The 26,273-nt window shown below is 54.6% G+C and overlaps 1 protein-coding gene across 2 annotated transcripts in view; it reads left to right on the forward strand.

Moving 5' to 3' along the window:
• The window catches only part of PLEKHM2 (pleckstrin homology and RUN domain containing M2), a 40,818-nt gene that overhangs the window by 12,480 nt on the left and 2,065 nt on the right, over positions 1-26,273 (forward strand). Inside the window, exons 2-17 of one of the 2 annotated variants that reach the window (XM_079727129.1) lie at positions 12,107-12,213; positions 12,606-12,715; positions 13,286-13,385; positions 13,925-14,012; positions 14,863-15,049; positions 16,360-16,419; positions 19,421-19,649; positions 21,382-22,227; positions 22,539-22,608; positions 22,756-22,846; positions 23,181-23,245; positions 23,580-23,668; positions 24,271-24,403; positions 24,630-24,820; positions 25,181-25,246; positions 25,901-26,060. In XM_079727129.1, coding sequence (XP_079583255.1) covers positions 12,107-12,213; positions 12,606-12,715; positions 13,286-13,385; positions 13,925-14,012; positions 14,863-15,049; positions 16,360-16,419; positions 19,421-19,649; positions 21,382-22,227; positions 22,539-22,608; positions 22,756-22,846; positions 23,181-23,245; positions 23,580-23,668; positions 24,271-24,403; positions 24,630-24,820; positions 25,181-25,246; positions 25,901-26,060 — 2,592 coding nt within the window. The remainder of the gene's footprint in view (positions 1-12,106; positions 12,214-12,605; positions 12,716-13,285; positions 13,386-13,924; positions 14,013-14,862; positions 15,050-16,359; positions 16,420-19,420; positions 19,650-21,381; positions 22,228-22,538; positions 22,609-22,755; positions 22,847-23,180; positions 23,246-23,579; positions 23,669-24,270; positions 24,404-24,629; positions 24,821-25,180; positions 25,247-25,900; positions 26,061-26,273) is intronic. The other variant, XM_079727130.1, reaches the window with a different exon arrangement.

Genomic DNA, 26,273 nt, shown 5'->3' on the forward strand with positions numbered 1-26,273 from the left:
CTTAACCACTGCGCCACCAGGGAACTCCCGGCATTATTGTTTTTAAGAAACTTTGCTAAGATTTAAAAGACTCCAGCCTGCCTGCCTTATTATTTATTTATTTGTTTACATTTATTTTTGAGAGGAAGGGTGATGAGCACTGGCCTTCTCTTCAGATCCATGAGAGTCTGTGTCTGAAGCCAGTGCAAACTACTGGTGCGGGATCAGGGTGGGGACGTTGATTCGGTGGCCGCGCCAACCCTTCTTTAGCCCTTGTCTGCCATGGATGAGCCCTCATGGGGTCCCTCTCCCTGGGGGCGTCCAGGCATCCAGGTTTGGGGACATCCTAACCCCAAAAGTAATAAATGGTATCACACAGCTTGACCTCTGCCTGTCCTCGGAGGGTCTGCCTCAGAAAGAAGAGCAAGTGTCCGCGAGGCCCACAGGTGCAGCTTGAACCCAGCAGAGGCCCCACGGCTGCTAGCATTCCAAAGGCAAGGCGGGCAGAGGCCTCCCACTTCCCGCAGGCTTCGTCCCTCGCCCGGGCCGCACCCCAGCTGCAGCCGGTGAGAGGCAGCCCGGGCATGAGGTGTCCAAGTGGGTCCTGCAGCTCAGGGTGGCTCCGGGTTCGAGTTGAGTTCGTGTAACCGGGGCCATCATTGGTTTAATTTGTAAAAGAGGTGCTCTGAGGTAGGCTGGCAGTCCACCTCTCTTCAGCTGGGGTCTTTTCTGCTTTTGGATTTCTACTTCCTAGGCCTGCACTGGGGAGGCTGTTCTAAATACTCTGTCGTCTAAATACATCTGGTCCCCGTGGAGCCAGTAGAGCAGCTGCTGTTACCCGGCGACCTCCTCCCTGAGCAGCGGGAGAGTTTCCTGTGTTCAAGGCTGGTGTCCTCTGCGTGCTGAGCAGGGATGCAGCAGGCCCAGCAGTGAGCCCCAGGGTGGTTGGGCGGCTCACACGGGCATGTCGACAGCCTGGGTCTGTCCAGCCTCACAGACTCTCCCGCCTTTGTTGGGGCAGGGATTTTTCTGCTGCTCTGTAAACCTAGGCGTGCCGAGCCCCCACCCCCACCCCGCCCGCCCCAGTACAGACCGTGGGCAGAGCAAGATTTCAGATCCCGGGCTGTTTGCTGAGAGCATCACAGCCTCTTTGGTCTCAGCTGACCAGGGAGGAGGAAAGGAGGCCCCTGGAACCAGCTCATGTTCACGTGGCCATTGTTAATCTTTCACAGCTGCCGTGGAGTTACCTATCAGGGACCAATTCTGGAAGGATTTCTTGGTACCGACCGTAGAGCTAGAAATTGTTTCATGCTTATGCATCCAGGAGAGAGACAAGACCGAGAGGGCCTGGCTGTGGCAGCTCTGAGCAGAGAGTGGGACTAACCCTGATTAAAATGCCCGGAGTCAGGCATTTCTTGGCTTGCGGAAGTGCGCCACCCCCATGTCCCTGCAGCCACGGGGTCTGGCACAGTCTTGTGATGGCCAGTCTTCCCAGATGGCTCAGCAGGGAGCACCGGCCTCCTGGCCATGAGAGTCTGGGGTGAGCTGAACCCAGCTCTTCCTGGCCTGGGTGCCCAAGTGCACCTGGAGAACTGGGAACAGGGAGAGAAGAGCAGCTCAGCCAGTCCGGGTGTGGCCTGGGAGCATGACTTGGAGATGAGGCCTGAGTTCAAGGGCTCGCAGGAAACCATGGCTTTAAAAACAATTTTTTTAAAATAAATTTCTTTCTTTATTTATTTTTGGCTGCGTTGGGTCTCCGTTGCTGCGCGTGGGCTTCCTCTAGTTGCGGCGAGTGGGGGCTGCTCTTCACTGAGGTGCGTGGGCGTCTCATTGTGGTGGCTTCTCTTGTTGCAGAGCACGGGCTCTAGACACATGGCTTCAGTAGTTATGGCTCGTGGGCTCTAGAGCGCAGGCTCAGTATTTGTGGCTCGTGGGCTCTAGAGCGCAGGCTCAGTAGTTGTGGCTCGCGGGCTCTAGAGTGCAGGCTCAGTAGTTGTGGCTCTTGGACTTAGTTGCTCCACGGCATGTGGGATCTTCCCGGACCAGGGCTCGAACCCATGTCCCCTGCATTGACAGGCAGATTCTTAACCACCGCACCACCAGGGAAGCCTTAAAAACAATTTTAAATCTTATTCTCTCTCTCTTCATTCTCAGAGGACCTTGCTTATTTTTTTTAATTTTTAAAAAAATTTATTTATTTTTGGCTGTGTTAGGTCTTCATTGCTGCGTGCTGGCTTTCTCTAGTTGCGGCGAGTGGGGGCTACTCTTTGGTGCGGTGCGCGGGCTTCTCATTGCGGTGGCTTCTCTTGTTGCAGAGCACGGGCTGTAGGCGCACGGACTTCAGTAGTTGTGGCACATGGGCTCAGTAGTTGTGGCTCATGGGCTCTAGAGCTCAGCCTCAGTAGTTGTGGCGCATGGGCTTAGTTGCTCTGCGGCATGTGGGATCTTCGCAGACCAGGGCTTGAACCCGTGTCCCCTGCATCAACAGGCGGATTCTTAACCACTGCACCACCAGGGAAGCCCTGCCTTGCTTTTTAAAATTTTCTTCCCATAAGGATTTTTTCATCCTCCCTCCATCAAGCTCCCATCTGTGGCCACCCCTCCCCTGGGCAGTGGATCCCACCCCGTCTTTCCTGTTCAAGGACTTGGCTCCTTTACTCCACCCCCATTTTCCTGCCAGCTTTTTGGCAAAGCTGGTCAAAGGAGTTTTCTGTATTGGTGTCTTCTCTTTTTTCCTTCCTTCCTTCTCCTCTTCTTTTCTCTCTTCTAACCAAATTTAATAATAATTATTACCCCATGTCATCAAACATCTCCCGTTTTCAAGTTCCAATTGCCTCATCAGTGTCAGTCTACAAATACCTCATTTGCTTGAAACAAGATCCAAAAAAGCTCTGACTCTCCCTGGCGGACTCCTCCCAGGCTTTCTTCCCTACCTCTTCACCCCGATTGCTTTTCATCGAGGTTCCCGGCCCCTCCCTTTATGTGGGAACGTGACCCGATGGACTGATCATTCCCTCCCTCTGCAGACTGTCTTCATGTAGCTTCTGGAACACACACTGTCCGGATTGTCCACCTGCCTTGCTGCCTGTGCCTTCTCAGTCTAAAGCAGTGATCCTCAGCCCTGGCTGGGCATTAGAATTATCTGGGGAGTGTTACTAAGAAATGCTGGTTCCTGGGCCCCACCTCCAGAGTGTCTGCTCTGGTTGATCTGGAGAGGCGCCTGGGCATTGTTCTTTTCCTCCAGTTCCCCAAGTGGCCCTGTTGTGCAGACTGCGGGAGGACCCCTGGTCTGACACTGGAGCACCCTGGCTTAGTGCTCAGGTGCTTCTCTCTCTGCATTCCCAAGATGATCTCATCCAATTCCACAACTTTAAATCCCATCCAAAGGCTGATGGCGCTGACCTCTCTCTGAACTCCAGACCCATTTATACAACTGTCTCCTTGACATCTCCACTTAGATACCTGATAGATGGTTCAAACTTACCATGGCCGGCACAGAACTCCACCTGATCTGGAAATGGCACTGCCATTCATTTGCTCAGACCAAAAACCTTAGAATCATCCTTGGCAGCTTTCTTTCTCTCCTTCCGCACATCTAATCCATCCGTAAGTCCCTGGGGCACCACCTGCAGAGTAACTTAAATCTAACCCTTTTTTGCTTCCACCGCTACAGCCAGCTCCAAGCCTCCATTATCCATCCGCACTGGTGATAGCCTCCCAGCCAGTCTCTCTGCCTCCACCTTGGCCTTCCAGAGTCCATATATACACCACACAGATGCTAGAGCGGCCTCATAACATACATATTGGATTATGTTACCTCCCTGTTTTCAGTAACTTCCAATAACTTCCCATCAAGCTAGTAATGAAATGCCAAGTCTTTTACCACAGCCTGTACAGCTGCACATGATGTGGCCCTTGGCTGTTCTCTGAGCTCGTATCACTCACATCCTTGCCACACCGGTCTCCTTACGGTTGCCCCTGCCCCAGGACCTTTGCACATGCTGTCCTAACTAGAATACTCTTCCCCTAGTTACCTCAGTAGTCATTGCCTCAGTGAGATCTTCTCTGACCCCATATTTATAACAGACTCCTGATCCCTGCTTTGTTTTTTTTTATAGCATTATTCATCCCTGGCACTATATTATATATTTACATATGATTTACATTTTACAAGGGCCGGGACTTCTGTATAAGAATAGCAGCTGGTGTATTCATAGTGGGTGCTCAGTAAATCTTTGTTGAAATATATGAATCTTTAAGGCTCGAGCCTCCTCTTCTGGCCACTGCTGAACTGAGCATTGGGCAAGAGACATCTCCTGGCCCAGCCTGTGACAGGTGTGCATTCCTTGTCACCTTTGCTTAAGGCTCTAGACCAGAGGTCAGCAAACTTTCTATAAAGGGCTGGATAGTAAATATTTTAGGTTCTGCGGGCCATACAGCCTCTGTCTCATCTACTCAGTTCTGCCATCATAGTGCAAAAGCAGCTGTAGATAATACAAAACAAATGGGTGTGGCTGTGTTTTAATAAAACTTTATTTACAAAAATAGGAGGCGGACTCACTGGCCATAGTTTGCTGACCCCTGCTCTAGACCCCTACTAATTGTGAAATTTTCAGCCTTTTCCCCAAATTTTCATGGGCATAAAGGAAACACCCAGAACCACTTGGCAGTCTAATCAGCAGGATGAATTTCTTCCCAGAAGTGAGGAAAGCTCCTCCTGAAGCAACTGTGGCTGATTTAACCAAACAGTACACTTCCTCACTGCTGGAAAGAGGCCAACTCGGGGCAAAAGGATGGAGAGAGCAGGCAAGCTTTCTTCTTAAAGGAGCCGCACCAGCCTTTCTCCTCCATCCATCTTCCAGGAAGCAGAGCTGCAGAAGACACTGGTCTCATGTGCACCGTGGGCTTTTTAGTTCCTGTGACTTAAAGAAGAGGGGACTGCGTTTCACTTTCTTGGGTTCTCCTACAACATATTAGAACAGCATATTAGAACAACACTTTACGTACGTCATTCACTCGGGGATCTTGAAGCCAGGTTGGATGAGAAGACCTGGCTTGAAAATCTGCCTCTGCCACTTACTAGCTCTGTGACCTACTTTACGGGGTTGCTGTGATGATTAAGTTAAGTGGTGTTTGTGAAGTACGTCATCACAGCTGCTTACATTTATGAAGTGTTTCCAAGGCGTCGTGCTCTTTGATAAACAGCTAAGGTATCATCTGAACCCTCACCCAACCTGTAGGGCTGTAGAGCAGGAAGCTGAGTTTAGAGAGGTTAAGTAACTTGCCCAAGGCCACACGGTGAGTGAGCAGCAGAGCCCACGTTCAAATCCAAGTTGTCTGCCGCCTTCCTAGTGCACATAACAAGCATTCAATAAATGATGGCTCTAATTACAGCCAGTGGTAGCTCCACCAGCAAGAATTGTGTGTAACTGAAGAGTAACTTGGAATAAAATTTGGCAGCTGTGCTTCCAGGCACCGTTGTGTCCATTATCCTCATTTCATTGATTCGCTTGCTCAGGGGCCCTCAAGTGAGGCCTCGATGTTTGCTCTCCTCCCACTTTCAGAGCCTGTGACCTTCCTGGTGCCGTGAGTGGCTCCTCGCAGCTGCCTCTCCATGGCGGGGGAAGAAGACTCCAGCTGTGCATCTTTATGTGGTGCTTTCTGACCAGCTCCCAGAGTGTGAGCTCAAGCTGTTGACGGAGCTCCTGAAATTCTCCCGTCACTGACTCAGAGACAGTCCCTTTCGCCTTCCTGCTCCTCTCAAGAACTGTGCTGGGTTGTCACATTGATTGAAGGTCTCCTTGTTCCCTGAGATAATGGAAAAATTTTTTTCAACCTGCTGTAAAAGAGTGGTTAAAGAATAGGCTTTGGAACCACCTGCTGATGAGCTGGTGAGCAGAATCCTGGTTCTTGAGAGCAGAGAACATCACCGAGTCCTCTTTGCCCCTGAACTTACGTTTAGCTAAGTGGTGTGTCACTGGTGTGGCTAAGAATATGGGTTCACTGTTCCTTCTATTTATTTATTTATTTGAAATGTAATTAACTTACAATATTATATTAGTTTCAAGTGTACAACATAGTGATTCGATATTTCTATTCATTATAAAATGATCACTATGATAAGTAACCGTACAAAGTTATTACAATATTATTGACTATATTCCCTATGCTGTACGTCAGGGGTCCCCAACCCCTGGGCCACGGACTGGTACCGGTCCATGGCCTGTTAGGAACCGGGCTGCACAACAGGAGGTGAGTGGCGGGCGAGCGAGCGAAGCTGCATCTGCATTTACAGCCGCTCCCCATCGCTCGCATTTCCGCCCGAGCTCCACCTCCTGTCAGCACTATGGTGAGTGGTATAATTATTTCATTATATATTACAACATAATAATAATAGAAATAAAATGCACAATAAACGTAATGCACTTGAATCATCCCGAAACCATCCTCCTGCCCCCGTCCGTGGAAAAATTGTCTTCCAAAAATCAGGTCCCTGGTGCCAAAAAGGTTGGGGACTGCTGCTGTACATTACATCCCCGTGAATTATTTATTTTATGACTGAAAGTTTGTACCTCTTAGTCCCCTTCACCTATTTTGCCCATCCCTCCACCCCTCTCCCCTCTAGCAAACCACCAGTTTGTTCTCTGTAGCTATGAGTCTGTATCGGTTTTGTTATGTTTGTTCTGTTTTATGGCTGAGTAATATTCCATTGTATATATACCACTTCTTTATCCATTCATCTGTTGATGGACACTGAGGTTTCTTCCATAGCTTGGCTATTGTAAATAATGCTGCATGAACCGTCACCGTGGCTTCATTATCCTTAAGAATGTTGGCTAGGGGCTTCCCTGGTGGTGCAGTGGTTAAGAATCCACCTGCCAATGTGGGGGACACAGGTTCAAGCCCTGGTCCGGGAAGATTCCACATGCTGTGGAGCAGCTAAGCCCATGCGCCACAACTACTGAGCCTGCGTTCTAGAGTCCGTGAGCCACAACTACTGCAGCCCGCGAGCCACAACTACTGCAGCCCGCTTGCCCAGAACCTGTGTTCCGCAACAGAAGCCACCGCAATGAGAAGCCGGCGCACCGCAACAAAGAGTAGCCCCTGCACACCGCAACTAGAGGAAGCCCGCACGCAGCAACAAAGATGCAATGCAGCCGATAGATAGATAAAAGAATCTTGGCTAATGTTTACTGAGCACTCGTTGCTTACCAGGATATATGCTAAGCCTTTTGCATGCTTTATATCATTTGATCCCCTAAACCAATAGACCTTTCTGCAATAATGGACCGTTATCTATATCTACACTGTCCAGTACAGTAGCCACTAGCCACTGAACATTTGAAATGGGGCTAGTGCAACTAAAGAACTGGATTTTTACTTTTGTTTAATTTTAAATTTAATTAAATCCAAATAGTCACATGTAGCTAGTGGCTACTGTATTGGACAGCTCAGCTCTAAAGAATCTTTTGAATCCATTTTACAGATGAGGAAAAAAATGAGGGTTAGAGGGTTAAGTAATTTGCCAAAGCTACTCAGCTCTATAGTAGCAGAGCCAGTCTTTGGACCCATGTTTCCTGTCCAGAGCCCTTGCTCTTCACCACCATGTTATACACTCCTTCTGTTACACTTTTTGCAGAAATTGTCTCCTGGTTAATTGTCTCCTGGTTACAGACTGTTCCCTAACTCTTAGTACCATGTGTATGTATGCAGCCTCTCCCCTTCAAATGTGCAAGACCTATCCAGAGAAAGCTGGAAAACTTACCAAAGTATGTAAAAGAAGACATGCATAAATGGAAAAAAAAATTCCATGTTCGTGGATGGAAAGACTCAGTTTTGCAAAATTACCATTTCTCGGGCTTCCCTGGTGGCGCAGTGGTTGAGAGTCCGCCTGCCGATGCAGGGGACACGGGTTCGTGCCCCGGTCCGGGAAGATCCCACATGCCGCGGAGCGGATGGGCCCGTGAGCCATGGCCGCTGAGCCTGCGCGTCCGGAGCCTGTGCTCCGCAATGGGAGAGGCCACAGCAGTGAGAGGCCCACGTACTGCAAAAAAAAAAAAAAACCAAAAAAAAACAAACCAAAAAAAATACCATTTCTCTTCCAAATAATCTCTGGATTCAGTATAATTGGCCTCCAAATCCAGAAAGTGATTGTAATGAAATACTATTCTAAAAGAATGTGCCCGAATAGTCAAGACAGTTTTGAAAAAGAAGGCTTGGGGAAGGGGGTGGTCTCATTGTATCCATGTCAAGATGTGGAATGAAGTGAAAACACTTAGAAGTAGGGGACTGGCACTGGAAGAAACAATGGATCCGTTAAACAAAACAGTCTAGAAACATGGCTTATTAAATCACAAATCAGTAAGGGACTACTAATAAATGTGGAAAATGGGTTATCCATTCAGAAATTAATAAAGCTGGATCCTCACTTCATGCCACACATAAAAATCTAAACATTAAAAAAGAAACCAAGAAAGTCCTAAAACTAGAGAAGAATAAAGGTACTTTTGTAATATTAGACTGGGAAAAATGGGAAACTATAAAGGAAAAGATTGACAGATTTGACTCTACAAAAAAAATAAGAATTTCTCAATAGGAAAAATAAAAGTACCATAAGCAAGGTTTAAAGGCCAATTGAAAAATAAAATAAGAGGTCAGTTGACACTGGGCAAAAACAAATGAAAACAAAAACATCCCACATAGCAACATATAAGATTAAAACTTTAACAAACAAAGAGCTTCAACAGAGCAATAAGAAAAAAACAAGCAGGGCTTCCCTGGTGGCGCAGTGTTTAAAAATCCACCTGCCAGCGCAGGGCACACGGGTTTGAACCCTGGTGCGGGAGGATCCCACATGCCAAGGAGCAGCTGGGCCTGGGCACCACAACTACTGAGCCTATGCTCTAGAGCCCTTGAGCCACAACTACTGATGCCCGCGTGCCGAGAACCCGTTTTCCACAGCAAGAAAAGCCACCGCAGAGAGGCCCGCGCACTGCAATGAAGAGTAGCCCCCCACTTGCCGCAACTAGAGGAAGCCCGCGCGCACCCACGAAGACCCAACACAGCCATTAATTAATTAATTGATTGATTAATTAATTAACTAATTTAAAAAATAAAGAAACTGCCAAACTGTTTTCCAGAGTGGCTGTACCCTTTTAAAAAAAAAAGCAAACAGGAGAAGGTTGCACAGAGGTCTAAATAGGCAATTCACAGAAAAAGAAATACAAATGACTAATAGGATGTTCCACTGCATTAGTGATCAGAGGAGTACAACTTGAAACAATTAGATACTATTTTTCACCAACTGGACTGGCAGAAATTAGACTAATTATATCCAGTGTTGGCCAGCATGATGGAGTGTAAATCAATCCAACATTTTAAAAGGGCAAATGGCAAGACCCAGCCAAATTGTAAATATGCATGTTCTTCAGCTCTGTGTTTCCACTCTATATACTGTTCCACCATACAGAAATACCCACCCAGGCATCCCCGGATGTACATTGCAATATTATGTGTGATATCAAAGAAGTAGAGACAACACCTATATCTAACAACAGTTAAAGCATGGTACAGCATATTTTAGAATACACTTGTGGCTGTAAAAAAGAATGGAGTGAGGGCTTCCCTGTTGGTGCAGTGGTTGAGAGTCCGCCTGCCGGTGCAGGGGACACGGGTTCGTGCCCCAGTCCGGGAAGATCCCACATGCCGCGGAGCGGCTGGGCCCGTGAGCCATGGCCACTGAGCCTGTGCGTCCGGAGCCTGTGCTCCGCAACGGGAGAGGCCACAACAATGAGAGGCCCGTGTACCGCAAAAATAATAATAATAATAATGGAGTGGATCTGTATGTAATGATATGGAAGTATACGTTTGACGTATTGGAAGAAACAATGGATCAATTAAACAAAATAGTCTAGAAAAATGGCTTATTAAATCTTTTTCTATTAAGAAAAAGATTTCAGAACAATGAGTACAGTGTGATCCCATTTCACTTTTTTTTTTTAAGTCTATGTATGCAGGAAAAGAGTTGGGAGGGCACACACACAGGCTGTTCACAGTGGGGGACAGGGGAGAGGAGGTCTTTACATTTATACACACTTCCATGTTGCTTAAACTTTTACAATGAGCAGATACTGCTTTCAGAATATTTATTTTTTAAGGTATCTTGACCTGAAAAAGGAGTCCGAGTTCCAGCCGTGGCTCCCTCACTTAGCTGAAAATCATACTGAAGGACTTAACCTTTGTTGGCCTTAGTCACCTTCTCTGTTTAAAAATAAATCAGGGGACTTCCCTGGTGGTGCAGTGGTTGAGAGTCCGCCTGCCAATGCAGGGGACGCGGGTTCGTGCCCCGGTCCGGGAAGATCCCACATGTCACGGAGCGGCTGGGCCCGTGAGCCATGGCCGCTGGGCCCGCGCGTCAAAATCAGTAAAATTTTAAACTTTTCCATGTTTTTCAAGCATGGTGGGTGTGGCTACTTTTATAATCAAGAAAATAAATAAGCCTCTGTTTTCCTTCTTTAATAAGGGGAGGTGTACTAGTTCTCTAAAGATCCTTCCAGTTCTAACATCTAAGAATCTCTGATCTCAGATTTACTTGGATTTTGAAATTAAAAAAAAAAAAAACAAGCTGGCCCCCGATGTCACAGTTCTCAGCACTAACCCGTGCAGTGACCTTCGGCCGCTGCAGTTTTCGTAGGCCCTTTCCTCTTTCTTTCAGTTCTAGAAACCTCTCCTCCTGGGGCTCTGTTTTGCCTGCCTCTTGGAAGGAGGCGCAGACCCTGCAGGACCGAGGCCTGTCCAGGGCCAGCAGGGCTGCTGGGCTTACTCCAGGCCACAGAGTAAGAGAAGCTATTTTTGTTGTGGGAGCTGCATTGTTGGCTTCTCGCCAAGAGCGCGTGCTTGCTGGTGTGGTCGATGTGTCCTGTCTGCTGCTGCTGTCTCTACCACTGCTTCCAGAAAAAACTTGAGAGCATGTTTCCCCAGAGCCAGGAGCTTCAACCTGAGATGGGTGTACAGGGACGAGTAATCTTTTTGTGTGTGTTCGTCCCGCTTCTGGCCATCAGAACGGCAGCAGCAGACCAGAGTGTGGCCCAATGAAGTGGGAAAGACTTTTCTCCCGCCGCTTCGCCTGACAGGGCCCCCTCCTCACTGTGGCTGCAGAGAACTCAGTCCTGATCTGGGCTTCCTTGGCCTTAACAGAGCTGAGCCAGCTGCCCTCGCCTCCATCAGCCTGCTGGGGTTTCCTCAGCGCTGCAGCTCATCTCGCCTACTGGCCAAATCTCCTTTTAGTCCAGCCTGGGAACAGTGTCCTTCTTGGTGTGGGGCTTGACCTGAGCCTGGCAGGTCCCTGGATCCATATCCAGCCTGGCCAGCGTCCTCAGGTAAGTCCAGCGTCCCATGTCAGCCTCTGGCAAGAAGGCCGTTGGAGCAGGTGCCCACGTCCATCAGCCCTTAGTTTGTGCAGAGGGACAGCTCCAGGCAGGGCCACTGTGTGGCCAACTCCAGGGGCGGGCCAGGGGGATTTACACTGGGCACTGAGTGTTCATTTATATACATAGCACTGTAGGTAGTGTCCCTGGAGTTGTGTAGCTCGGTGGCCCTGGCTTGAAGCCTGGTACCACCGGAGACCCACATCATAGACCATGAATTCCTCACCAGCATCCAGCTGTCATCGTGCCATAAGTGCCTCGTGGGGACTGGGCTCTAAGTGTCCTCCTGTGCCTTCTGGAACATGCAGCATAGGATAAGCAGTTGGTGTAGGTAGTTTGAGGTCGACTCTCTGTTGGTCAACACAGATACATCCTTTGACTGGTTTTCTCAGCTACCTTCTTTTTTTTTTTTTTTTTCGGTACGCGGGCCTCTCACTGTTGTGGCCTCTCCCGTTGCGGAGCACAGGCTCCGGACACGCAGGCTCAGCGGCCGTGGCTCACGGGCCTAGCCGCTCCGTGGCATGTGGGATCCTCCCGGACCCGGGCACGAACCCGCGTCCCCTGCATCGGCAGGCGGACTCTCAACCACTGCGCCACCAGGGAAGCCCCCTCAGCTACCTTCTTGATTCCAGAACTTCCATGGCCCTCCTCTTTATTATCCATTTCTAATCTGGGGGAACTTCTTTTTTTTTTCCTTTCAGTTGCAGAGCTACTTTGCTGCATGTGAAGATGAGACCCCTGCCATCCGGAACCACGATAAGGTCCTCCAGCGTCTGTGTGAGCACTTGGACCATGCCCTGCTCTATGGGTAAGGAGGTGGCCTCTGGAGAGGACTGTACAGAGCAGTGGGGCAGGACCCCTGAGGCCGTGAGTAGCCTCCAGAGGGCAGTCCCTAGACTTGTCTGCCTTTTATTTCTTCTTTCCTTTAGCAGAAAACGATTTGTCTCGCTCAGGTGGGCTGCAGACTGTCTGGGGTTATCCCAGTAATCCGTCTCTGAGCGGGCATGAATGACTGGGGAAAGGATTAGTGACAGACGAAATGATGGTGTGAAGGCCTGGTGGTTGCCTGGGGGTCCCGCTGGGAATCCCTCGCTTTCAGCCTTGAGCTTCCTCCTGACACGAAGGCTGGTGGACCAACTGACTGCAGCTTCCCAGGGTGGCCCTGTTTAGGTCATAGCAGCTCCTGTCCTATTTTCTCAGACTGCAAGACCTCTCATCTGGCTACTGGGTGCTCGTGGTGCATTTCACCCGGAGAGAGGCCATCAAGCAGATCGAGGTGCTGCAGCACGTGGCCACCAACCTGGGACGCAGTGAGTAGTACCAGGTGGACTCGGCGAAGGGACCAGTCCCGCCCTCCCTGTGGGCAGCTTGGGGCTCAGGTGTGACCTCAGGGTCCGCCTGGGAGGCCGGGTGCCTTGTGGTGTCCAGTGGCGTAGGCTGGTTAAAATGCCAGCGGCCTCCACGAGGCCTCTCTTCTTCCCACACACGACATTTGGCTGGAACATCGTGGCTGTGAGGAGGGAAAGTGAGATGCTGAAGAGAGCGGGGCTCCTACCAGATCCCAGCCCGAGCACCTAGTCGGGGGGGTCTCGCCTCTCTCCCTGAGCCAGGGTCAGTGTCAGCTACAGGATCAGTGAAAAGTCCTTGCATTTCTCAACCCATCTGGAGTTTGCGATCTGCCCCGTTCATCCAAGTTTCCTGGCCAGTTACAGGCTAGGGTCTGACGGGGAAAATCAAGATCTCAGGGTGCGGCGCTCTGTCAGGAGAGAAGGCTGCTGGGGCGCTCGCTCCCCGCGGCCATTCTTCCTGCCCTTCCCGCCCTTGCTGGGCCAAGGAAAGCCAGCACCCCTTACTGGCTTACTCCTGCCCTTTGTCTGCAGGTCGGGCCTGGCTGTACCTGGCCCTCAACGAGAACTCCCTGGAGAGCTACCTGCGGCTGTTCCAAGAGAACCTGGGTCTCCTGCACAAGTACTACGTCAAGTGAGTGTCCGGGGCGCTGTCTCACGCCGCTCCAGGGCACCCGAGCCCCGTCCCAATGTCTCCTGTCACACGCAGACGCCACACTGGCACCCCGAGGCCTAGCCTGGCGGTGCGTGCTGAGGACACGTCAGCGATGGCCAGAGGGCCAGTGGAGCTTGCCTCTGACGGCCCTGGCCAGGTGTGCTGGTTCCAGCCGGGCTCCTGTGAGCCGTCTGGTGCCTAGTCGGCCCCTGCCGGATCCCCCACCCAGGCCTCAGTCCTGACTGGAGGCTCAGCCTCCACTGGGGTTGCCGCGGAAACGGGGGATTTAGAGCAGCTGCCGAGAGCTGCTGCGGCCCCGACACAGGCAGGGCGGTAAAGTGTCGTCTGGCTCCAGAGCCAGCCGGAGAGTGCTGGAAGGGGGTGGGTGGAGGCCGCATCAAGCTCTGGGTGGAGGGATGTCACATGCCCAACCTCAGCGCAGCTGGCTTGGCGGGGGCCATGGGGCCGCGCTGGTAACCAGACCCAGAACGACCCTCGCCCCTTCCCGTGTCTCGCAGGAATGCCCTGGTCTGCAGCCATGACCACCTGACCCTCTTCCTGACCTTGGTGTCTGGGCTGGAGTTCATTCGGTTCGACCTGGACCTGGTGAGACGCCACGGCTCTCGCTGCTCGTGGGGGCAGAGGGGCGGGCGGGTTGGGCGCGTGGTCCCGCTCAGGAAGCCTGACGGGTGTGACTGAGTCCGAGCGTCGTCCTTTCCGTTCAGGTGAGGGAACAGCTCAGGGTCTGCCCAGTGGAACGGTGTGGGGTTGAGGTGATTCTCTCTTGGCCAGAATTGCTGGTTTGGGGGACTCCTTCCTGTCTCTCTGTCCCACATTGGAGAAAAGCCACATTGCCTGGAGCGTTTTAGCACTGGAGTATTCTCCTTCGTGATCAGGACGTGAGTCCAGGACGTGAGTCGTTGTCGAGAGACGAGGCAGCTTCATCCCTGTGCCTCCCGGGATCCTGCAAAAGCCTCTCAGCTCCCTGCTTCCCGGCCTCCCTCACGGTCACGGTCACGCACTGGAGAGGTGCAGGGTGGCCCAGGAGCTACAGAGGCTCCTCTGCAGTCTTGTCAAGATGCACGCAGCCGCCCCATCCTAATCGGGTCACCAGCCTAGGTCCCAACCCCGACAGCACAGACCAGAAGAGGAACTTGGCTACTGAAAAGTAGTAGAAACTGGAGCAAATGAGCAACTCTAATACAAGAGGTCAAGGAGGGTCAGAAGGCCCAGTGGGCACTGTCATCTCTGGGCCCCAAGTCCACAGCCTTACGAACCACAGCCGTTCACAGTCCTTCTTTTAACAGCTTATTTCTGGATTTAGCACCTTAAGGACATAGATTTCCAAAGAAAAACCGGCCTGGGAGGGTGTGAAGGCAGATCCTCGGAAGGCTGTGCCCTTGGGCCCACCGAGGCCTCCCGTCACCCAAGCCTGCCTCTCCCCCTCTCTCCCCAGGACGCCCCCTACTTAGACTTGGCCCCCTACATGCCCGACTACTACAAACCCCAGTACCTGCTGGACTTTGAAGACCGCCTCCCCAGCTCGGTCCACGGCTCGGACAGCCTCTCCCTCAACTCCTTCAACTCCGTCACCTCCACCACCCTGGAGTGGGACGACAGTGCCATCGCCCCGTCTAGTGAGGGTGAGTGCCCGGGGCGGGGAGGAGTCCGGCCTCTGTGGCGAAACGGATTCGGAGCCGCGTAAGCCTGACTGAGGGGAGTCTTTCTTGGCTGGTTCCGGTCCAGTGGTGGAAATTCGGAGTTAAACGGGGCCAGTCGTTTCCCAGATCTTCATTTCCTCAGAGTCCCTGTGGTGGCTCAAAAACTGATACTGGGGGTAAAAAGCCAAAATGAGATCTTATGAATGTTAGACCCTTTTCCAGAAACCTGTAGCCATATGCCCAGGGCAGTTCTTTTAGGTCGGGGGGATTAGCAGGGCAGCCTGGAAACTCTTCCTGACATTCCAGGGGTGATTGCCACCCACTTCGGGGGAGTTCATCCTACCCTCGATTCTAGGTGGAAAGAGGCTATAAGCAACCCCTAGAAGGAGGAGGGAGGACCCGATGGGCCTAAAGTTTAGAGGAAGACTCGCCCCCCTTCCCCACGGGTCCATCGATTTCCGAGTCCCTCCCATACCTGCCAGCATGTTGGAGGTGGTCACACGCATGCCACCAAAGACTGAAAAAGAACGTCCTCACGCCTGTAGGTCATTGGTTATTTTGGTCCAACAACTGGTTGGAACAACCTGATTTCTTCCAAACCTTTGGCCTCCGTGTTCATCTAATAAAACTGGCTGCTTTCCCACCTTCGTCCCCTGTGGGAAACCAGAGCTCTTCATTTATGGCACCCCACCCCACCTCCAGGGAAGGGGCTCCAAGCACAAGTTCAGCCCCAGGGACTCCCTAGGGTTGCATTCACATTGAGACCTTGACCTTCTTCTTTCTTTATTTCTGCCTGTGCTGTGGCGCTATGTCCCAGGGAGGGACATAGACTCACTGTTAGCAAGGCTTGTGTTGCTCGTTGCAGAAGCAGGAGACGGCAGCTCAGTCTCCTTGGGTTGGGCTCAGGGGCTGCCGCCAGAAGCCGGAGGGACGGGCCTCAAGGGAGCGGCCACATTGCCCAGGGAAAGAAGTGTCCCCTTGAGCCCACCTCATCTCAGCTGCTGGGGGTGGAGGGAAGGAAAGGAGGTTAGGTACAGGGGAGCCGTGTCCTTCTGGGGTTGGAACCGATTGCCCCCAGGTCTTTCCAGCTCGTCAGAGGCTCCTGGGCCAGTACCGGAGCTGAGAAGGAGCTGGGGTCCTCAGAGTTCCCCTGAGGTTGTCAGATAAAATGTAGAAAGTTTAATTTTTCCTCTCTTGTTTTCTCCCAATGTCTCCCACCCTGTTGCCCCCACCCTCCCTGCCCTTCCACTGCCTGTGTTTCTAATCTTCAGTTTTGTCCCTCATTTTTATAGATTATGATTTTGGAGATGTGTTTCCAGCAGTGCCGTCTGTACCCAGCACAGACTGGGAAGGTGGGACAGAGTCCGCTGTTACCCTCTTTTCCTGTTTTGCAACGTTTCCATACCAAGCTTGCTGCATGATTCAAAATCAGCTTATTATTTATAATAACGTCAATGATCATAATCAAGCCAAGTTTGGTGTTCTGGTAGATGGAATTCTGCAGTAGGAGAACTTGACCTTGAGTCCTAGGCCAACCCCTTCTCCCAGGGCAGGACTCCTGCCTTTATGCAGTGGCCTTGTGAAGTCGCTAAGTGTCTGCATTTCGGGGACACACGGATCACCCTTCCTGATTCCAGTGCCAGTCGATACACCAGATGTGCGCAGGGAAACACTGCCTTTGAACGTGTGGGTTGAAAGCTCCTATTTAGGTCAGATGCGCTTCTGTATCAGAAGCATCGGGAAGCAAAGGCAGAGGGGCTTGATTCTGTTCTTAATGGCTTCCTCTCGGGTGTTTTGGAAAGAGATTGAGGTCCAAACGAGGGAAATTGCCCTGGCATGACTGAAACTCCCTCTAGGGAGATTCTCTGAAGTTTTAAGGCCGACTAAAATAAAATCTGTCAACCCTCCCACCCTGTCCGCTAGGTGGCAGCAATGCTCGGGCATTTTTCTGCTGGTGACGCCACTTCTGGGCTTGAAAACAGTCATGAGCTATTCCCAGGATTCCCGGGATCACTCCAAGCAGAGGACATGTTTCTGAGAAGGTTAATCCTTCCTCCTTAAAGCTGAGGCCATAACCAGACCCCCCTTACTAAATAGCCTCTTGCCCTGTGGGCCACTTCCACCCAGGATGGGGGCAGGGGGGCAGCCTCTGGAGGAGGAGGTGCCGACTGGTCACCTAGAGCCGCCGCGGGACGGCGGTTCTCCCTGCTGCTCCCGTGAGCCCCGTGTTGTTAGGGCCGTCATCTGATAGATGATCTTTTCCCAAGTAACGCAAGTGTGCAGTAGCTTAAGTTTGAGGGAAATAAGATATCGCATTGGGAAAAACTGGCCAACAGAGTACCATGGAAGAGTCCCCCATTTTAAGTTAAGATTAGCTTGAAATCCAGAATTCCATCATAACAACATCATTTATCCTTTCAGCCTCTCTTCTCGCAGCGCACATGCTGGGCATTGATTCCACCCCGCCCCCACCCCTCTAACAACTAACCCCCTCCTGACCCAGCTACCTGCTGCCTGTTGCAGTCACTTGACAAGCAGGGCCTGACCCTCGTCTGCAGCCCTCCAGAGCTCCCTGTGGCCTGAGAACTAACAGCCCAGTCACACTGCTTGCTCGGGCCGGGCCAGGCTCCAGGGCGGGCTGAGATTGTCCCAGCAGCGATCTCCTGCTTTCCTGAGTTCCTAGAGCACTGAAGAAGCCCTGAGCAGGTTCTGGAAGCTTACTTGGGAAGGCTTTGTCTTCTCCTCAGACCTGGAGGAGAGCAGGATTTGGAGGGCAGCTCTGGGCCCTGGGGTGGGGATTGGGGAGGCCTTTTCATGGTCCTTGGCTCATTTACATAACTGGGGGGTAGGGACTTCCCTGGTGGTCCAGTGGTTAAGACTCCACGCTCCCACTGCAGGGGGCACGGGTTTGATCCCTGGTCGGGGAACTAAGATCCTACATGCTGCTGTGCAGCACAGCCAGAAAAAAAAGAACTGGTGGTTATCCCAGCCTTGACCACGTCCGATGATCTGCTTGCCCACCTCTTGGGACCCCCTCCCCAAGGGGGATGTAACTGCACATCCCAGGCTGGACCAGGAACGCGTGGGCTTGGCAGGAGGCTTCTTTCAGACTGAAGGACAGGCTTTTCTGCATCTGAGGACTAGGGCCCTGGCTGGGGTCCCTGGACATCTGAAGAAAGTCTCCTATTTCACTAGTGTTTTTCTGGCAGAGCTGGGAGTTGCTTTTTGCCCCCTCATTTGTCCTTATATTAAAAGACAGTGTACTTTTGATGATGTGCTGCATCAGCAGACAGCTGCCCAGTGGTTTCCAAGATCCACTAAGCAGGTTGGCCCTTCCAGATGAGGCTGACGGTGGGAAGCATGTTGGCCACGTCCCCTCCGGCAGATAAAGGCCAGCAAGATGCGTGCGAGCTGCACATGGAGCGTGAACATCCTGTGTGCTTTGTCATTAACTGTCACCCAGGCTATTCTGCCAGCATGGGCGGCCTCCCATCTGCCACTGGATAAACACCCTATGTGCTTTCATGCTGACACTCCCTCCCCTCTGTGTCCCGTTCCAGTGACCTGGGATGGACGGTTGGAGGTGAGGGCAGCCGTTAAACCAGCTCCCCTCTAGAGGGGCTGCGTCATCTCCCAGGGTGGAGCCCTGGGAGAGAGTGTGCCCAGAGAGGACCAGTAGGCAGGCTGAGGTTTGGAAGACATGGAGTTCTCAGCACCCACCTTAAAGGGGTGCCTGGTGGGATATCGAGGGAGAAGGGCCCACAGGGCATCTGTGGCGGCGAGGGGCAGCCGCTCTGCGCGCCTTTCTTGCTTCCTCCGCCCTGGGTCCTCCTTCCTGCCCCTCCCCCCCACTCCTCACCCTTGGACTATCCCTGTCCTGGCCTCGCAGCCTCTGAACCCCTCATTTTCTCTGATCCTGGTTCTCTTCTCTCTTCCGTTGTTCCTTTGTACCTGCCACTGTGGGGGACCCTTCAGAGGACTTTGGGTATCTCAGTCTGATCGGGGGTGTCTGGAGCTAAAGGAGGCTCTAAGGTTAAACTGAGAGGCATCAAGGTCACCATCCCCAAGGGGCTTAAGCCTGGAGGCTGCTTAACCTTGGAGCTCTTAACTCAAACTTGGCCACATTGTTGTGAGCGCTCGGGGGCCCCCAGTGGTGGTGGCGATGGCATTCCTCCAAGCTGCTCTTAAAGCACAAATCCCGTGTCCTGTCGGCCTGGGGCTTCTGCTCCTGAAACAAGGCGACCCCGATCAGATTTCCCTGAAAAGAACTCACCTGCCTCCCTCTTGAGATAAGGCATGCTTTGGGGGCCCGCTGGTGTCTGACGGGCTGTCTCGTGTTTCCTGTTCTCCCAGATGGAGACCTCACAGACACTGTCAGTGGCCCCCGCTCGACGGCCTCGGACCCGACCAGCAGCAAGGCTTCCACCAAGAGTCCCACCCAGCGCCACAACCCCTTCAATGAGGACCAGGCGGAGACAGTGTCCTCCTCCGACACCACCCCTGTGCACACCGCCTCTCAGGAGAAGGGGGAGCTCCACACCCCGGACTTCCCAGACACCTGCACAGAGCTCGAGGTCATCAGGTCAGTGGGGAGGGGCCTCGAGAAGCTGGTGAATGTCCTGGTGTCCATCCTGTCCACTCCTAGCATCACTTTTTAGTCCACGCAGACTAGGACCTTCCTCCCCGCTGAGGGCATTTGGGCATCTTCCCGGAGACTAGGTACCTCTCCCCTGCTCAGTAGTTCTTTGATCAAGAGGAAACAGAGGGGCTTCCCTGGTGGTGCAGTGGTTGAGAGCCCGCCTGCTGAGACAGGGGACACGGGTTCCTGCCCCGGTCCGGGAAGATCCCACATGCCGCGGAGCGGCTGGGCCCGTGAGCCATGGCTGCTGAGCCTGCGCGTCTGGAGCCTGTGCTCCGCAACGGGAGAGGCCACGACAGTGAGAGGCCCGCGTACTGCAAAAAAAAAAAAAAAAAAAGAGGAAACAGAGGGCCCGAGCCTGGAAGATGGCTGACACAGGCATCAACATGGCCGGCTTCTGGGGCCGTGCCCAGACTGCTGGGGCATTCGTCTGGTCCATCCAGAAAGCACCTTCAGCCTAGACTTCGTTCCAAGGGAGTTCTTGGACATTAGAGCACAATTTCTGAGATTCGTACTAATTCTAGTTCAGCATGGCTCGCTGAAAGAAGAGCATCTTCATCATACTGCTGGGGACGTAACAGGGAAAGAGGAGGTGGGTAACAGGTTGGGAAACTCTTGGCCCAGAGCCTCCTCGGCTCCCTGACCTCCCCGGCTCCTGCTCTTGAGTCTCTCCGCCCTGAGTAAGAAGACGTGCACGTCAGACCTCCCAGAGGCTTGCCGGCCCAAGGTGGGGGAATTGCTCTCCAGTGACTGGAGCCAGGAGTCCAGCTCCCACAGGCTGGTTGGAGTCCAGAGCAGCTTGAGTGGTTCAGACCGAGGGTTGCTTAGCCAGGCACACTTCAGCCAACTCGAAACCAAGGAGCCAGGAGTTTGAGCTCAGAAGGCTTTGATTCTTTTGAATTATCCATAATGACCCCGAACGGAAAGAAGGGTCAGCTCAGGGTCGGCTGCCCACATCCTAGGGGGAGGCTGAGTAGAGGGGGGCCACTGGTCTGATCAGCCATGGCCTGTTTTTGTTCCCTAGAGCACAGCTAGCCCAGTTGTGCCGTCAGCTAGAACTCACAGGACCCACTCAGGGCTTCCTCTGGCCGCTACCGCCTGTGCCTCCCTCGTGCTGGCCCTGCCTCTGCCGGCAGTGGGAAGTACTTGGGGCCTGAGCTGCTGTCGACCCCCGGCCTCCCACCTAGTGCTGCCCGGGACCACTGAAGCTCTGGCTGTGCTCTCAGAGGTCCCTCGCCCAGGATCACCTCCTTTGAAAGACATTGTTTTTAAATGATTTTTTTAAAATTTTTATTTATTTTTTGGCTGCGTTGGGTCTTTGTTGCTGCCCTTGGCCTTTCTCTAGTTGCGGTGAGCGGGGGCTGCTCTTCGTTGCGGTGCACCAGCTTCTCGTTACGGTGGCTTCTCTTGTTGCGGAGCACGGGCTCTAGGCACATGGGCTTCAGTAGTTGCAGCACACGGGCTCAGTAGTTGTGGCTCGTGGGCTTAGTTGCTCCACAGCATGTGGGATCTTCCCAGACCAGGGCTCGAACCCACGTCCCCTGCACTGGCAGGCGGATTCTTAACCACTGAGCCACCAGGGAAGTCCCAGATCACCTCTTTGGGCCCAGCCCATCTCGTTGCCCTCAGTACTGGGGTGCTCAGATTCAAACCTCTCCCCATCACTACCATCCAGGGTCACCAAGAAGAAGAAAATTGGCAAGAAGAAGAAGCCCAGATCGGATGAGGAAGCAAGTCCACTCCACCCGGCCTCTACCCAGCACACGTGCGCCAGGCGGGGCAGTGGTGACACCCTCGTCAGCAGCCCAGGCCCCGGGCGGGTCTCCCCAGACAAGACCCTCGCCTCCGCCCAGGAGGAGACAGAGGGGCCCGGCCGCACAGCCGAGGGCAGCGAGCGCTCAGAGCCCGGCCAGGTGGGCCTGCTTATCCCCGAGATGAAAGACACCTCCATGGAGTGCTTGGGGCAGCCCCTGAGTAAGGTCATTGATCAGCTCAACGGGCAGCTGGACCCCAGCACCTGGTGCTCCCACGTCGAGCCCCCCAACCAGCCCTTTCGGACTGGCTCTCCCGGGGACGCCCCGGAGAGGCCGCCATTTTGCGACTTTAGTGAGGGGCTTCCAGCCCCAATGGACTTCTACCGCTTTACCGTTGAGAGTCCAGGTACTGTTGCATCAGGTGGCGGCCACCATGACCCTGCAGGGCCTGGCCAACCGCTGCATGTTCCTGGTAGCCCTGCGGCTGCTGGCCAAGAAGAAGAGGGAGGAGGACGAGGACCGGGACAGGCGCCTCGGCCCCTAGAGGACACCCCGGGGGAGACACAGGAGCCAGAGGCCCAGGAGCCGGAGACCCGGTTGCCCCTGGTCGGTGAGGGACCTGTGCCTGAGCAGGAGCCTGAGACCCAGGAAACTCTTTGCCGACTCAAGCGAGACCAGCCCAGCCCTTGTCTGAGCAGCGCCGAGGACTCTGGGGTGGATGAGGGTCAGGGGAGCCCTTCCGAGATGAGCCACTCGGCAGAGTTCAGGTGAGCCAGTCTGTCTGTGCCGCTTGCCTGAGACGCCCCTGTCGTGGATCAGGGCACATTGGGCATCTGCCCTCCAAACACACCAAGCACAACCTCCGGAAGACCTAGCCTGGGCTGGGAGGTAGGAAGGGGTGCGGCCCTCCCCTCCCTCACTTTGGCTCCTGGTGGGGGGCAGAGCCACTGCAGACATGAGACCTCGGGGTGCCTGCATCGCCCCCGTGCATGTGTGTCGTCTCTGTGCACCTGTGTGGCCTCTCGCGCCCCTGCCCTAGCCTGACACCTCGCCCTCCCTGCACTTGTCCCTCTCACAGAGTAGACAACAATCACTTACTCCTGCTCATGATCCATGTGTTTCGAGAAAACGAAGAGCAGCTCCTCAAAGTAAGTCCCAGGATCTCAGGAATGAGCAAGAGCCAGCACAGCAAAGGCGAGGCCGGACGGGCCACCGCCTCTGCTCAGAAGGGGAAGCGGGCTGTCTGGGGCAGGGCGGGCGCCACGGTGCCTGACCTCTTTGCTTCGGCCCCTCAGATGATCCGGATGAGCACAGGGCACATGGAGGGCAACCTGCAGCTGCTGTACGTGCTGCTCACAGACTGCTACGTCTACCTGCTCCGGAAAGGTGCCTGCCGCCCCCAGGCTAGGCCAGGGCAGCTGCCGAGGGCACGTGGGGCATGAGACGGACTGCCGCCCTCCTTCCCTTCCCCCCGGCCCCGCCCTGAGTGTCTCTGTCCTGCCTGGCACGTGGTGATGAAACAGGTTGTCAGCAGTCCCAGCTGGCCCAGGACATGAGCCTGGGGCCCCCCTCCATGAGCACGCCATGTCGTTCTCCTACCTCATCATTTCAGATCGCAGGGCAGGGACGGGTCCTCGTGGAGAAAAGGTCTTAGAAAATGGGGCAGGGGGAGGACCGAGAGGCCACTGGGGGTAATTGACACTGGGGTCTCCTCTCTCAGGGGCCACAGAGAAGCCATACCTGGTGGAAGAGGCTGTTTCTTACAATGAACTTGACTACGTGTCGGTGAGTTCAGGCTCTGCGACTGGTGTGTGCTGTAGGGCAGGGCTCCTCGGGCTGCCCCGCCTCAGACCTGCAGAGCAAGGCTGACCCCTGCCTCAGCCCCGGGGGTGGGTGCCAGCTCTTACCTCTGAGCAGCTTCTGTACCTGATGCCGGGGATAAGAAGCAAGCTTGAGGGTACCTCTTCCTCCGCTGTACATCTGACCATCCCTCCCCACCTTGTGGTCACCTCAGAGTGCGCTGCCTCCCTCCCCTGCCCGCCCTCAATCTGGCCACGGCTGCCCCTTCTGGCAGCTGCGGCCAAGCCCCGTGTGCATGTGAGGGTGTGGTTTCTGGCAGGTGGGCCTCGACCAGCAGACAGTGAAGCTGGTATGCACCAACCGCAGGAAGCAGTTTCTGCTGGACACGGCAGACGTGGCCCTGGCCGAGTGAGTGACACGCCCCCTTCTGCGGGTCTGGAGAATCAGCATCTGCCACTGGCCTGGCCACACCCTTGGGGCTGGAGGGTAGGAAGTGGGGTTTGAAGGAGTAGAAAGCAGAGATAAGTTCCTTCTGGAGCCTGCAGGCCGGGCAGAGAAGCAGGGAGGTGACAGGCACACTGAGTGACTGGTGCCCTCAGACCCTGAGTGGCCCACAGAGAGGAAGGGGGCTGGCAGGAGTGACCCCCACAGGAGAGAAAGCGCAAGCCCGGCTGGGGGGCCTTGGGGCCACACGTGCCCCCTGCACTTCCATACGGAAACTGTCTGTCCTGAGATCAGGTCTTTGTACAAGTCCCGCTGCTTCCCTTGAGGTCACAACCCAAGACCCCTCGGCCACTGGGAAGGGTTAGGCTTTTCCCGGCCACGGTTTGATGATCATGGACTGCTGCCACATCACTGCCCCACCCGCCACCCGGAGCTCTGGTTCCAGCCAGGTCCTCCCCCCCAAGATCCTGTGACCCCTTCAGGCCGGAAGTCCCCAGGACTATGCCATGGCCCTTTGAGGGGTGGGGGCCTCAGGCCTCTGACAGCAAACCCCACTCCGCGTACAGGTTCTTCTTGGCTTCTTTGAAGTCAGCCATGATCAAGGGCTGTCGGGAACCACCCTACCCCAGCGTCCTGACTGATGCCACCATGGAGAAGCTGGCACTGGCCAAATTTGTGGCCCAGGAATCTAAGTGTGAGGTAAGCACCTGGGGAGGGGGGGGGGTGTTGTCCCCGAGATGACAGCCCTGGTGTTAGGGTCAAGAGGTGCAAATAGCTGTCTCTAGCGTTTCTCCATCGCCCACCTAGGAGGGGCTCTCCCTCCCGGCCTGTCCCCCTCCCCACGGGGGGTGTGTCCTCACCCCGCCAGCGGCCACTCCTGCTTCTGGCCCAGACCTCAGCGCTCTGTCTCCTGCCCCCTCCGCAGGCAACCACTGTTACTGTGTGCTTCTACGGGCTCGTGCACTGGCAGGACCCCCAGGACGAGTCCCTGGGCCGCACCCCCTGCCACTGCTTGCCCCCTGAGGGCGCCGTCACCAAAGAAGGCATGCTGCATTACAAGGCGGGCACCTCCTACCTGGGCAAAGAGCACTGGAAGACGTGCTTCGTGGTGCTCAGGTGGGAGCCCCCGCAGCTCTGGCCCGGAGGTTGGGATGGGGGACAGCGCCCTCCCCGTCAAGGGCTTTGGAGTAGACATCCTCTGGGATCCCACATCTTCTCTGTAGAGCCAGCCCTCTGGGGCCCAGGGAAGCCCAGAATGCCCCAGGTGAAGACCGGGTCTGTCCCCAGGGCTGGGGGCACGCGCTCCCTGCTGTGCCTCTGCAGTTCTTCGTCCGCCCTCCCTGCCGTAGAAGGCAGGCCCCGGGCTCCTTGGCCTCTGGGGTTCAGGCCCCAGCCTGTGGGGGTCCCTGGGATCTGTCCCACGTGGCCCCCAGTTCCTGGGACAGGCCTCACCCCTGCCACGTTGTGCCCCTGCAGCAACGGGATCCTCTACCAGTATCCCGACCGCACTGATGTCACCCCCCTGCTCTCGGTGAACATGGGGTGAGTGTCCTGGGCGATGGGAGGTGCCGGGCAGGTGTCGGGGCTCCGGCTGGGCCTGAGCCTCAGGGCTCCCATCCTCCCTGGCTTGAACTGGTTCTCCCTCCTGTCGGTTCAGCCTCCCCACCCCCTCGGCCCCACCCCCATTTAGTGCCCTGGGGTCTGCTGAGCCCTGGGTGAATGGGGAGAGGGTGGGGAAGCAAGAGGAGCTCCCTGCCCGGAAAGGATCCCATCAGGTAGGGGAGGCGTCCCCCGATCTGATAGGGGAGGCAGTCCTTTCCCTGGGAAGCACTTGACCTGATGGGTAGGATGGACACACACACGCTTGGAGGAAACATCAGGCCCGTAAGGGGAACAGGAATGAATGTGCACTGATTCTGAGAGGGCAGGAGCCAAGAGCTGATTCTCAACCCCTCACCTGGCCCTAGTCAGGTATCTAGACGAACCTTGGTGATTGTGGAGATAAAAGGTGTTACACAGAAAAGGGGCAGGGCCGCCCAGCGGCTTTGCACCTCTCCTTAGAGCCGGAGGGCTCTGGCCCACCTTCTGGTGTCCTCCAGCCCTCGGGACTCCGGGGCAGGCCAACCCCAGGGGCTCCGCCCATGCCCCCTGACCCCTGCCCCCTTGCTCCCGTTTCACCCTCCGCCTCTGGCCCAGGGGGGAGCAATGCGGTGGCTGTCGGAGATCCAGCACCACGGACCGGCCCCACGCCTTCCAGGTCATCCTCGCCGACCGGCCCTGCCTGGAGCTGAGCGCCGGCAGCGAGGCTGAGATGGCCGACTGGATGCAGCACCTCTGCCAGGCCGTGTCCAAAGGGGTGAGGGCCTCCCGCCCCACGGCTCACTGCTTCCCAACCCCACCCCGGGTCCCCAGGGTCCCTTCCCCAAGCCCACGCGAGTCATACAGCAGCCTCTGAGGATCAAGATGGGACTTCCAGGGGCCAGCCCTGGAGTGAACCCTGGAGGTTAGGGCCGCCTGTGGCCTGACATTGCCACCATCACCCCTGTCGGCCCCTGTACTCCTGAGGTGG

The sequence above is a fragment of the Hyperoodon ampullatus genome (genome assembly GCF_949752795.1).
Source record: "Hyperoodon ampullatus genome assembly, chromosome: 2".
NCBI lineage: Eukaryota > Metazoa > Chordata > Mammalia > Artiodactyla > Ziphiidae > Hyperoodon > Hyperoodon ampullatus.